This window comes from Microcaecilia unicolor, chromosome 9, assembly GCF_901765095.1.
Source record: "Microcaecilia unicolor chromosome 9, aMicUni1.1, whole genome shotgun sequence".
In the NCBI taxonomy this organism is placed as follows: Eukaryota; Metazoa; Chordata; class Amphibia; order Gymnophiona; family Siphonopidae; genus Microcaecilia; species Microcaecilia unicolor.
In genome coordinates, this window is record NC_044039.1 from 8,009,016 (window position 1) to 8,023,168 (window position 14,153).

Sequence of the window (14,153 nt, forward strand, 5' to 3'; positions counted from 1 at the left end):
AGACCTACCGGGGTTTTCCTGCAAATTTAAAATATAAGACATCCCCCCAAAAGTAAGACCTACCAAACTTTTTTTTTAAGCAGGGCCGCTGACAGCCACCCAAGGTCGCCCCCCCCCCCCCACCTGAGGTCGCCAGGTCCCCCCCTCCGTCGCTCCTGGAACTAACCTGAAGCTCCTTTCACCTTCGCAAGTTCGGATTCGGAGCAGCAGCATGGCAGACCTCTCCTTCCTTCTGTGTCCTGCCCTCGCCCGACGTAACATAACATCATGCGAGGGCGGGGCACGGAAGGAAGGAGAGGTCTGCCCTGCTGCTGCTTGCTGCTCCGAATCTGAACTTGCGAAGGTGAAAGGAGCTTCAGGTTAGTTCCGGGAGCGACGGAGGGGGGGCGACCGATGTTTCCCTGAAAATAAGACATCCCCCCGAAAATAAGACCTAGCGTGTTTTGGGGAGGAAAAATAAATATAAGACAGTGACTTATTTTGGGGAAACACGGTAGCGTTGACTTTCAAATTTTCATACTTCCGAGCATGGCACATGTAAAGACCAATGCATTAGTGTTTCTTATCAGAGCAGGGACTGGACACAAGCCTTCCAGATGACCAACAGTTCCCCCATGTCAGTATACTTCCAAGAAGGCGGCAGCCTATGAAGATCACCATATCTGGAAGCTCTCCCCCCCCCCCCCCCCCCAAAAAAATAAATAAATAAATAAATAATTTCTATGTTTAATGTCTTATCCACATCAGTTTTCAGTACACGTCAGGGGATCCTGGAGTGAGTTTGTTTTTTTTCTTGATCCACATATATGTGTTGACGAGCATCCCAAAATACAGACTCCTTTACTCCTGAGTGGAACTTCTTTTTCTGTTTTGAATAATGAGGCTTAATTATAGTTCATATATATTTCTCTTTCTTGCAGGTGAACTGAAACCTACAACAACAGCAAAAGGTGGTGAAAGGAAGGAGGAGCTGCCAAACCAATCCCACAACAATTGAACTGAAAGAAAACCCAACTTGGCCAAGTTTCGGTTTGTAGCCATGAGTAGGAGGCTGTTTTGATGAGCCAATGAAACAATCACTAAGGAGTGACCAACAGTTGATGCGTGTCCATTCCACTTTGAGAACCAGATGACCCCTGATGCAGGTTACAAGCCGAAACGTGGCCAAGTCGGGTTTCCTTTCAATATATTTGATTGCGTGATTGCTTTGGCGGCGCCTCCTTTCTTTCACCACCATCGCTGTTTTTGACTGCCTGATGTGCTGTGGAGGTTTTTCTTCTCGCTGTTGCTGGAACTGAAACTTACCCCTATTAGCACAATGCTGTTTGCCTTTATCTGTAGCTACTGGAGATTCGTTATTTTTAATTCTTCTCCCTGCACTGATCCAGTGACAGTTCTCTAGCTCAGACGGCCAAATGACAACTCCCCCCCCCCCCCCCACCCCCCCACCCAACAAAAGCACAAGCTCTCTTGAGTTAGTGTACACTGCTCCTGAGCAAACATCTGGGACTTTTCTTCCTTAGGGGTTAAGAGTGCTACCTCTGCAGGGGCTCCAGCTACCGAACAGCTGCAAGAATAGGATCTAAAGAGAGAAACAGGGCCGTCCCAGTCCATATTTATTTATTTGCTGCATTTGTATCCCACATTTTCCCACCTATTTGCAGGCTCAATGTGGCTTACATTGTTCCGTCATGGCGATCGCCATTCCAGAGTGAGAAATACAAGTGGTACATAAGTAATGCCATACTGGGAAAAGACCAAGGGTCCATCGAGCCCAGCATCTTGTCCACGACAGCGGCCAATCCAGGCCAAGGGCACCTGGTGAGCTTCCCAAACGTACAAACATTCTATACATGTTATTCCTGGGATTTTGGATTTTTCCAAGTCCGTTTAGTAGCGGTTTATGGACTTGTCCTTTAGGAAACCGTCCAACCCCTTTTTAAACTCTGCTAAGTGGTATTACATTAAAGATCATGAGTGGCATAGTAGATTAAGCCATCAAGCATAAAGAGATCATATTTGGAATAAGAGATAAAGTGGTATTGCATTAAAGTATGCCTTGTTGAAGAGGCAAGTCTTCAGTGATTTCCGAAAGTGTTAGTTCGCGCATTTCTTTCACATCAAGTGGTAGTGCATATCATCAATATAGACTACCATCTAAATCTAGTAAGATGTTTATGAAAAACTTTATATATCGGGGGGGGGGGGGGGGGGGGGGGGGGGAGGAGTCACAGTCAGTAGATACCAAACTTATCGTCTGGTGCTGTAGCAAAAGACAATAAAAGCAGCAGCCTCCACAGCACTGCGATCAATTCACAGGTCGCCAAAAAGATAAAACGCATACAGCACAAAACATCTTGCACATGGCCATTTTTGAAAAAAATAAATAAAGAAAGATAGATGTTTTGCTGTTTCGAAAATGGCTATATTTTCTAGTCGGATTTGGGACGTTTAGTGCAAAAATGTCCAAAGTCCGACTTAGATGTCATATCGAAAATGCTCCTCCGCATGTATTTGTAGTATTTAGTATTTTGTGACAGAGACAATGCAGAGTAAAGTGACTTGCCCGAGGCCACAGGGAATGTTAGTGGAATTTGAACCCCGGTCTCTCTGATTCACATCCCTGCTCCAGAACACCCCGAAGCTTGCCTTCTCCACTCTATGTACAGCACCTCCAAATTTTAAAGATTTAGATGTCTGGAATGGTGCTGAAAGTCTAAGTGCTTTTTAAACATCGACATTTTATAAACTCAACGAATTCCCTTAATATTTGTCTTACATCCTCTGCCATTCGCCAACAGCAAGCTTTCCAGACATATCTGTACGGATTTCCTTCTACCGGTTCCAGCTGTATTCCTGAATATGATAGCGAAAATTTAAGTCAGAAAGTGCCTGCTAGAAGCATGGCTCAAAGATTCTGCCCCCCCCCCCCCCGGCTTAAAGCCAATAAACATATTTGCACGGCCAACAGAGAAGGGAGATGCAACAACAGAATGAACTCCTGCTCCTTGCCATCCTACCACTTAAAAATATTTTAACAGTGGGAATAGGGATGGTGGAGGGGTGAAAACAGATAGGGATTCGGGAATGTGCCTTGCACTCCGACTCTTTCTACTGCTATCCTTCTAGATCCCTGCATGTGAACCTAACTCACAAAATAGTGTCAAAATAATGTAAGCAAGAGACAGACAGGATGCATAGTCTTGCTCTTGTAAAATATGCCTGGATACCGAATAATAGTAATCCTATATAATAATTCTCAACACCAACGTTCTAATGTGGGACTGCCTGTGTCCGTGGCTCCTGGAGTTGCTGAGCTAGGCTCCGTAGCCAGGATGACGTCACTCACAGCTGATTTCCAGGTAGGGGGAGGAGTAGGAAAACACGCTCCACGTGTTTCCCTACTCCTCCCCCCCCCGTCTGGGAATCAGCTGTCAGTGCGCCGCTCCCTGCCACTTTGGAGCAAATGGCAGGGAGTGGCGCATCAAAAAACTACAAGCGCGGCACCACAGAACCTCCCCCTCGGCGCATCACCCAAGCCCCCCCCCCCCCCCAGGGCACATCAACCCCCTCGCCACCCACAGCTGCCACTGGTAACGCTGTCCGGTCGCTGCTGCTTCTCCTGTTGAGCAGCAGCGGCCGCTACAAAAGGAAAAAAAACATAAATGTTTTTAAACCCAGCCCAAATCATTCGCAAATGCCCGGAGTCTTAAAATGCAGTCTCTGCAGCCACTCCTCCTCTCGCCTCCACGTCACTGCCCCTGGAGTAAGACCCCGGAGGAGCGCAGCGACGTGACAGGCAAGAGGAGGAGCGGCTGCAGAGACTGCGTTTTAAGACTCGGGCATTTGCGAATGATTTGGGCTGGGTTTAAAAACATTTATCGCTTTTTTTCCTTTTGTAGCGGCCGCTGCTGCTCAACAGGAGAAGCAGCAGCGGCCGGACAGCGTTACCACTGGCAGCTGCGGGTGGCGAGGGGGTTTGATGCGCCGGGGGGGGGGGGGGGGGGCACTAGACATGGATAGCTGGAGGGGGGGGAGGGGAAGGTTGCTGGACATGGGTGGCTGCAGAGGGGGCAGGGGAGAGGGAGGTGGGGAGGGGGTCCTGAGACCAGAGAGGTGGGGAGGGGAGCCCTGCGAGGGGGGGGGGGTGGGGGCTCACACTCACTCACTGTCTCTCACATGCACTCTGACACACTCCATCTCTCTGTCACACACACACACAGTCTCACACACACAGACACTCTGTCTCTCACACACTCTCTCTCTTACAACCACACACAAACTCTGTCTCTCTCTCATTCTCTCTGACACACATACTCCATCTCTCATACACACTCTCTCTTACACAAACACACACACACGCTGTCTCTGTCTCTCTCTCATTCTCTCTCTGACACACACACTCCATCTCTCACACACACTCTCTTTCTCAAACGTACACACTCCGAGGAAAACCTTGCTAGCGCCCGTTTCATTTGTGTCAGAAACGGGCCTTTTTTTACTAGTTTTATACTAAAAAAAATTGTTCAGATTCTTAGTTTACAAAGACAGCTTACGCTACAATACAGGCATCAGTTGCATTCTGATACACTCTGATCTAGTACCTCCATTAATGTTTGGATCATGGTACAGTTTCCAACCTTCCAGAGTTGCAGCTCTCCAGGCCTGGCCACATCGTTTGCACAGACGCTGTGCCTGTAGAGAGAGCAGAATAAATTATCACTCTCTCTCTTTAATTTCTCTCATAAGTAGAGCTATCAATAGAATAGCATTAAATACTCTACATCCATAAACCATATGAGAACTGATCCAGTAAATGGATTCAAAGTATTTTCTCCTGGTAAGCAAAGAAAAAAAAAAAAGTTACATTTAAAAAAGGAAAAGGTTCGGTTAAAACCTACGAAAGAAGGTGAAGGATAGGAAAGGGGAGCAGAGGGGGTGTACAAAATGCAGATGATGGATTGCAATAAAGTATCTAGGATGACTTACCACCAGTGATGGGGTCAGAGAAAGAGAAAAGGACATGTTGAAAGAACTACACATGAAGGAAGATGTGAAAAGTTCTTCCCATTGGGATAAAATTAGGAGTGGGCAATTAACACGTACTGTCTGCTGAGCAGAGCGAGTCTGACGCACCCCAGGGATCACGGGGGTATCCAGAGCATCCCCAGGAGGCGGGGATCAGTGCTGAGGAAGCTGAAAAAAATCCAGAGCCCGAGCCCAGCTCTAGAGGTAAGGGATGGGGGATGCGGAGCGACACTGGGGGATGTCATGGATCTAAGGCAGAGAATTCTCAGGTATGTCACCTTGTTTTTGCTATTGTAGACAGTCTTCCATTTAGCAAAATGCTTACCACGTGTGCTATTACAAAAGAACAAAAACAAAAACATAGAAAAGGGGAGTGTGAGTGGGTGGTTTTGTTCTGATTTGTTCTCCCACATCTTCCTGGTGAATGCTGTGGATCCTTATGTCCCTCCCCCCCTCCCCTTCCCTGTTATGTCCTGAAATTTGGCGTTAACAGGACACCTCACAAAAGTTATCAAGGGATTCATACACACACAGCTAGTTCAGAAGCCTTCTTTACTTTCAAAAAATCAGGCTAAGAAGCATGTATTTTGTTTGAAACTTTGTTTTTTATTGCCCAAAATGCATGCCACGATTAAGCGCGACCAACGGTGCGATTAAAGGTTTTAATGGTTAACCGCCCCTAGGACCACAAACAAATCTGCATCAGCAGTGCTAAATTTGGAACCTACTAATAAAATATGAGAAATTGCCTGTGTTGCCTCACCTCATCTGTCATCCCAGCTCGAATGAGCGTGAAAAGGTATTTCAGTAATCGGATGTCATCTTCTCGATCCAAGTCTTCAAGTGGCATTTTCTGCCTAATTGGGGCATCAGGATCCTGCAAGAAAGAAACTTGAGCTTGTATCGCAAATAGATAAACTGCCTGCTGTGTTCAAAGTTTTTTGTTTTGTTTTTTTAATGGGCAGGATCCTCTACATCAGATTACCACTTTTTCAAACTCTCAAATACTGCCATGGCAGTCCTGTAGACAATCTCTACCCATGGTCCCACATCCAGAATATTTGATAATATAAAGCGGTACAGAGAGAACTTTTCAACACATCATCCATGCCAGACCAATCCAGAGAAGTAAAGGATGGGTTATATCCCCCTGCCAGCAGATGGAGACAGAGATAAAAAGCTCAGAGCCAAATTCAGTTCCCCGATGCTGTCTTTAGCTCCTTAGTATTTCTCTGCCTCCAGCAGTATTCGCAGTGGAACATTATCTGAGGAATGCTCTGAACAACAGATTTCCCTCCACCCTTGGGAACTGACTCAGCTGGAGTCTGAGTTTCCACAGAAATGGGTTCTGTACCAGGTGCCATCCAGCAACTTTGCACCAGTGCTGGGTCCAACAGCACACTCTCCCTACACTCTCCTATCCTTAGAGAGAGGCAATAAAGTTCACAAAAAAAAAAAAAAAAAAAGCTTTCAATGAAGCCTCTTCCCCAGAATACTTCCCAGTGACCTATGATACTATGCCTAATTTAGACTTGGTCAGGGAGTCTGAAATGATCACAGTTTCTCCTCTCTCTCTCTCTCCACTTGCTCCCAATATATCTGGAAAAAAGGGAGGTGGCCCACTGCAGGTAAGTCACGGCAGTTCAGCATGGCGATGGACATAACCCATAGGTTCTGGACTGATCTGGTAGGACTAAAGGTAAGAAAATGATCAGTTGAGACATAATTTCTACAAATGTGTCACTCCTGTCGCAATTAATCACATACAAGAATGTGGATTCTGGTTTCAAAGACACTTACTAGTTCAGATACCAGTGGTCGACTGCTTCCAACAAATGAAGGTAAACTTCGTTGCTTCAGTGTGTGTAATGTATTTTCCCTGAAGGATACAGGGGGGGGGGGGGGAAAGGTTATCATAGAAATGAATGAAATAATATGTAATCCACAAGGCTACCGATATATAATCAGAAGATGCTAGCTCTCCCCCTTAATTTTTAAAAGTTTTACCCACAGAATACACAACTAGACCATATTACTTTCATGGCAGAATCCTGCAACTCTACAAACTCCAGGTATATGATCATATCAAATCATGTCAACTTCCAACCCCAGTATGGAAAAACACAAGAAACGAAGAAGAACTCAGAATGCCATCACAACTAATCAACATAAAACAGCAAAATGCGGAAAGTATAAGTGTAGCATTTTCTTACCAGTAAACCGATTTGGCATAAAACTCAATGTTATCCGAAAAATCTCCAATTTCATCCTTGGCGATGCTCTCTAACCAGTCCACCACTAACTGAAAACAAAAGCAATCTTATTAACCTGTTAGGCAGGGACCATTCTATTCATAAGAACATAAGAATACGCATACTGGGTCAGACCAATGGTCCATCTAGCCCAGTATCCTGATCACAAGTACCTGGCAGAAACCCAAATAGTAGCAACATTCCATGCAACCAATCCCAGTGTAAGAAGTTGCTTTCCCATGTTTGTCTCCATAGCAGTCTATGAACTTTTCCTCCAGGAATTTGTCCAAACCTTTTTTAAACCCAGATACGCTAGCCGGTGTTACCACATCCTCCAGCAACAAGCGTCAACATTATGTAGAGTATTCTCCCCAGAAATTTTTGAAGGAGTAGCAGGGTGGGGGGGGAATACTGCACATTATAAAGTTTTCTGTTAAGTTAACCGGGTAAAATTAGCCAGAAAATGCACCCATTCAAAAGGTCCAGGGGAGAACACTGCTCTCAAATGTGTCCATTTATTTTGCTCCAGGATGAAGGTATCTCATGCAGTTTCTCATAAACACACCTGCCTGTATCACAACCTTGACGGTGTCAGAAAAGGAAAATAAATACAAGACACCTTTTCTAATATTTCAGATGAAAACAGGCCAGATGCTTAAGACAAGATTCAATTTACATAGACATCATATGAACAATACTGGTGCCAGCAGGGTTCCCACGCCTGTTGGTCAACATTTTACAGGACCAGGACACTGCACCAGTGATTTCACAGTGAGAATCCTCAAAGGTAACTTTAAAACCATACAAGAACGTAAGACCTTTGAAGTCAGAATGATTGAATATTTTAACACCCAACAAAAGGACTTAACAAGGATCTGGGGTTCCTAGCCCATTATAAACCATAAAGCTGTATGTCTCTGTTGATCACCCTCCCTTCACCTATCCACACCCATCCTGTTAGAATATCAATGATATGCTTTGATGTCCCCATGCATACTTCCTACCCACCCCCCTCCTCCCACCCTGTCAGACTGTCATAGTAATGCTTGAATGTTTTCACTTATATACACTGTCAGCTAGCACATTTGCTTATTTCCGATCTGAGGAAGAAGGGCAACCTTCGAAAGCTAATCAAGAAATGTATTAAGTTATGTCCAATAAAAAAGGTATCATCTTATTTTCTTTTCCATGTTTTATTTTGTTTGATTTCTATAGATTCTACATGGAATGTTGCTATTCCACTAGCAACATTCCATGTAAAAGTCGGCCCTTGCGGATCACCAATGTGGCCGCGCAGGCTTCTGCTTCTGTGAGTCTGACGTCCACGTCAGACTCACAGAAACAGAAGCCTGCGCAGCCTTCTACATGGAATGTTGCTAGTGGAATAGCAACATTCCATGTAGAATCTCCAATAGTAGCAACATTCCATGTAGAATCTCCAATGGTATCTATTTTACTGTCATAGTAATGCTTGAATGTTTTCACTTATATACACTGTCAGCTAGCACATTTGCTTATTTCCGATCTGACGAAGAAGGGCAACCTTCGAAAGCTAATCAAGAAATGTATTAAGTTATGTCCAATAAAAAAAGGTATCATCTTATTTTCTTTTCCATGTTTTATTTTGTTTGATTTCTACTAATATTTCAGTAAAGAGATCGTTCCTGGCTGCTCTAAGTATTCCCCCCTCTACCTCCGTTACTTGCTTAACCTTAACTCCTCACGAAGTCAACATTGCCCTGTTCTCTCCTTTAGCCTGGAAGGCAGAAAAATCCAGCTTTGATTCAGGCCATGGTTAACGCATCACATAAAACAGCCATAAGAGCAGCACAAAGAGAAAATCTCACACTACTTATCTGTGCAAACTCGAAAAATTTTTTTTTTTAAATGCTTCAATTCACAGACATCACAGTGAGAAAAGGAGTCGAGAACTGTGTCAGAATTTAAAAAGGCATGGGATAAGTAAGTGGGATCGCTTAGGAAAAGGAAGAGTTAGGGGTTACAGAGGATGGGCAGACTGGATGGGCCATTTGGCCTTTATCTGCCGTCACGTTTCTAGGTTTCTATCCTCAACTCCTAAATTTACACTAATTCAAGCAGGCTAGAGCACTGAACAGGCTAAACATATATAAAGCTCAAGGTATATCAAACAGCAGCAAATATTTTTCTTATTACATGAGCGTGAACATTTTTTATGTTTCCTAATTGGTTAAAATAAAAGTGTTCTATTCATTTACCTGGCTTTGGCGAACCAGTTGATCTCTCTGGAACAGTTTTTCCATAACAGTTTTTTCACTGGCATTTGGGATCTATAAGACACAGAAAATGCACATGGTCTGTAACTGACTGAAGTCACATTTTACAGGCAGAAATCCAGATATATACATAAAGCTCCTTCTGACAAAAACAGCATTCCTTGCTTTTATCCTTCACCATATTGTTCAATTATTCATAGGCTGGGGGCCAAGTTTTCAATGAGCTGAGATGAAACCGATCCCAATATTATGCACAGAAAATGATTCTAAACCTTCCCAAGACAAATCCCTCCTTTCAGTACCTTTCTCCACCACTGCCAACTCCAGGCTCCGCCCTTTCTGCCTCGCCTCACCCCATGCTTGGAACAAACTCCCTGAGCCCATACGCCAGGCCCCCTCCCTGCCCATCTTCAAGTCCTTGCTCAAAGCCCACCTCTTCAATGTCGCTTTCGGCACCTAACCACTACACCTCTATTCAGGAAATCTTGACTGCCCCAACTTGACATTTCGTCCTTTAGATTGTAAGCTCTTTTGAGCAGGGACCGTCCTTCTTTGTTAATTTGTACAGCGCTGCCTAACCCTAGTAGCGCTCTAGAAATGTTAAGTAGTAGTAGTAGTAGTAAAGGGATCTTCTGAAGCAAAATGTAAGCATGGGGGAAAAAATATCTTAAAGGGACATAACTGAGTTGGTAAATTAGGAGTCTGAAATAGTGTTACAAGATAAATGTGACTTGTTAGAATTATAGATTGCATTTCTATCAGACGTTGAACAGCTTTTGGGGTTTTCTGCAATGAAAACTGTAAAGCTTTAGGGTCTTTAAATCACCATTTATTTTAAGATAAACGTGGAACTTACCGCAACATCTGACATACTTTCATCTTCTAAAGCAGACTGTATTCTATCCCTAGAAATCAGACAACATGATAGCAAGACAGAGCATCGAGGATATAATCAGAGACCTGTGGGCTATTAAATACTGACAGCCAACAATCAGCTTTATATCTGCAACTGGTAGTGTATCCCATGGCTACAGGAATATTATACAGAAAAATTACCATTTTAGCAGGTATACCCAAAGTAAAATCACAACACAAATGCATCAATAATTTTAGTTAAGCAGACTGAATGGTCTGCAACCTCCGACTTCTGGGACAAAGCAACGGAGAACAGATTTTCCCATAAGGATCTGCTGGGTACTTCCAGGTGACCCAGACTAACCGCTGTTGTAAACAGGATGTGGGGCTTAATGGATCACTGCGCTGTCCTGGTACGGCACTTCTTATAGTCTAACTTTACAAATGGTAGCCATGTGTAAATATAAATTCTATTCTAGTTTCACTCTTGTCTGACAAGTGGCAATGAGACACTTCATTCACATAAGGGACCGCAGCACAGATCAATGCCAGTCTCCTGAACACCATGCAAAGTGTTCTCTCAACTGCATATCAAGAACTTCTACATCAGCCATTTAGAAAACCCCCAAGGATAGATCTGAAGCAAACAGGCATAAGGTGCTATTATTTACGTCCATACACTAGGTTTACTGAATTTAATACACAGCAGAATGCAAACAAGCTAACTGTAGAAATAAATAGATGCTTTCATTGTATGGATTAATAAATGCTTTATGATTCAACATTTTTTATTGATGACAATGCAAAAGAAATACATCCAATTATATGAATACACGTAGATTGAAAGTACACATGTACTCCTTAAAACAAAATGGTACAATCCGTCATCAAACTTTTTAACCCATCTTTTCCCCTCTGTTTTGTGTTTAATATTTCAATAGTTTTTATTGAAGAACAAAAAATAAAACACCAATTGAACCGTTTTATGAAAACATTTGAGTAATTCCTCATTTTTGTACACTTCTTCTACCTTGTCATCAGGCTTTTATATTTCTCCCCCTCCCCCTCCTTCTCTAACTATTCTTCAGTTTGATCGATTGTCAAAAGTAGGACAATTAACCCTTAGCTTGCACAGAAATCTTGAAAGTCATCAGACTACTGACATCATCAGCCTTTTTCGGGAACTCATCAAGTCCCCCCCCCCCTTCCCCTATTCCTCCTCCCCTCTCCCATCCTATTAATCCTTCCCCCCCATCCCCCCCTTCCCGTGTTGTAAGTCCCGTTCCTTTCCCTAACCCTCCCTTTCCTCCCCTCTCTGATTCTCCCTTGTCTTCCCGTCCCTTCCCTTCCCCTTGTTGGCTCTGCCTCATTTAAAATAGAAATGAGATTTTAATTCTCACTCTATACATCTCATTTTTGTTTTTAATTTTTCATATTTTTATTAACACCAGTAATATACATTCTTCCAACATCCAAATGATACCAGGTAGTACAATATCAATAAAGGAAAGACTCGAGTCGGGTAGAATGTACAGAAGAAAAGAAAAAAGAAACCATCATTACATTTTTCATTCCCCCCCCCCCCAACCTTAACCCCACCTCCACCCCCCCCCCACCTACTACTAAAACTCTAAACCCTATCCCCCCTCCCCTTCCCTCCAACCCAACCCCCCTCTTAATCCCCCCCCCACCACCCATTCCCACTCTTCCAAACCACCCCTCCTTCCCTATGTCCCCTTGGACTTATACTCAAGAGTCCACTAATTTTTGTTTTAAAGCATTTGTCGATCCACATAATCAAAAGCACCTGTTTATTTCCACAGCATCTTTCTGTTACAAAGCTTTATGTTCTGCTTCACATTTTGAAGTACAATAAACCTGGTGTAGAGCCATTAACAAGAGTTCCCTAGTGCTACAAACTGCTCTAATCCTTCATTTTCCCTCGAGGACATTACCTGTAAAGCGATGCCAGCAGTCTCCACGACACAAGCTCTTGCTGCAAAAGCCACAGGACACTAGCGGTCTTCGAAAACTTCTGCTGTCCAGGAGTTACTCGGCTGACTATTTTCTTTAGTATATTAACCTGAGGTAAACAGTGTGTGAAAAATTATAAACAAATATTTGTTAGTTTATTTAGGATCCTGTCTACTAAGCTGCGCTAGCGTTTTTAGCTCATGCTAAGCATTAGCACGCGCTAACCGTGTAGATGCCCATAATAGTCCGAAAAACGCTAACGGACCTTAGTAAACAGGGCCCGAAGTTATTTATTTGCAAAATTTATGTTATTTTGTAACCCACTTAGATACTACAGGATATATAACAATAAAATGAACGGGTAGATGTGAAGCATCTGTTCACGCTTTCCAAAAATACTAGGACTAGGGGGCATGCGATGAAGCTACAATGTAGTAAATTTCAAATGAATCGGAGAAAATGTTTCTTCACTCAATGTGTAATTAAACTCTGGAATTCGTTGCCAGAGAATGTGGTAAAGGCAGTTAGCTTAGCGGCGTTTAAAAAAGGTTTGGACGGCTTCCTAAAGGAAAAGTCCATAGACCATTATTAAATGGACTTGGGGAAACCCACTATTTCTGGGATAAGCAGTATAAAATGTTTTGTAGATTTCTGGGATCTTGCCGGGTATTTGTGACCTGGATTGGCCACTGTTGGAAACAGGATGCTGAGCTTGATGGACCTTTGGTCTTTCCCAGTATGGCAATACTTATGTACTTATGTAACATCATAAACAATCAAAAACAAATAGATTCAAAATGCGTTCACTTACTGTATATACTCAAATATAAACCCATCTGAACATAAACCAAGATAACATTTTTCCTCTAAAACAAAAAAGGAGTAAAAATGAATATAAACCAATGATTTATATTCAAGTACTCCTCTCTCTCTCTCGTTTCTTCCTTCCCACCCTCTCCCATAGCATTCAGCATTCCTGTCATTCCCTCCCTCTCGGGAGGTGTCCTACCTTGGCCAGCTCTGCCCCCAGCCCCCCCCCCAGAAAAACTGGAAACTCAACACTCATTTACTTTCCCCATTGTAAAGAGGACACCCCTCCCCCTGCTTTACAGCCCTGGTGGTCCAGTGGTGAGCTGGGGCAGGAACGATCTTCCTACGCTCCTGCCTATGCAGTTGCCATATCAAAAATGGCTGCCACGAATTCCTGCAGCAATCTCACAAGACTGCCGCTGAAACTTGCAGCAGCTGTTTTTGGTAAGGAGACAAGTCAATCGCAACAAGGGCGACGAAAAGAAGGGGAGGAAACAGACTATGTACAAACTTGCACCTTTATTGGACATACAAGACTCGACACGAGCCGTGTTTCGGCCCCCCCTCAGGAGTCTCTCAAATCTGAATGCATGCTGTTGAAACTAGAACGGTGCAGATGTGTTCAATATTTATGACAAAGGATAATCCTTGTAATTTTCTTCTAAAGCACTTGAGCTCTGATGAGTGCATCCCCTTCTTTTCGTCGCCCTTGTTGTGATTGACTTGTCTCTGGGGCAGGAGTATAGAAGGATCTCTCTTGCTGCATCTCACCACTGGACCACTAGGGCTGTAAGATAGGGGTGTCCTCTTTACAACGGATTGAGTGGGAGTTTCCAGTCGGGGGGTGGGGGCTGGGGGCAGAGTCAGCTGTGGTAGGACACCTCTGGGAAGGGAGGGAACAGTGGATGCTCCGAGGACAGCAGTGCTGGTTATCGGATGGGGAGGGGAGGACAAAAGAACAAGTCATCAGGTGGGGACT

The 14,153-nt window shown here is 43.7% G+C and overlaps 1 protein-coding gene across 1 annotated transcript in view; it reads right to left on the bottom strand.

Annotated features, from left to right (window-relative positions):
- The window catches only part of NUP107 (nucleoporin 107), a 50,118-nt gene that overhangs the window by 31,729 nt on the left and 4,236 nt on the right, over positions 1-14,153 (bottom strand). Inside the window, exons 7-14 of the mRNA XM_030215426.1 lie at positions 12,346-12,473; positions 10,392-10,440; positions 9,518-9,589; positions 7,242-7,330; positions 6,829-6,907; positions 5,792-5,905; positions 4,605-4,695; positions 2,780-2,856 (exon numbers count right to left, since the gene is read on the bottom strand). Coding sequence (XP_030071286.1) covers positions 2,780-2,856; positions 4,605-4,695; positions 5,792-5,905; positions 6,829-6,907; positions 7,242-7,330; positions 9,518-9,589; positions 10,392-10,440; positions 12,346-12,473 — 699 coding nt within the window. The remainder of the gene's footprint in view (positions 1-2,779; positions 2,857-4,604; positions 4,696-5,791; positions 5,906-6,828; positions 6,908-7,241; positions 7,331-9,517; positions 9,590-10,391; positions 10,441-12,345; positions 12,474-14,153) is intronic.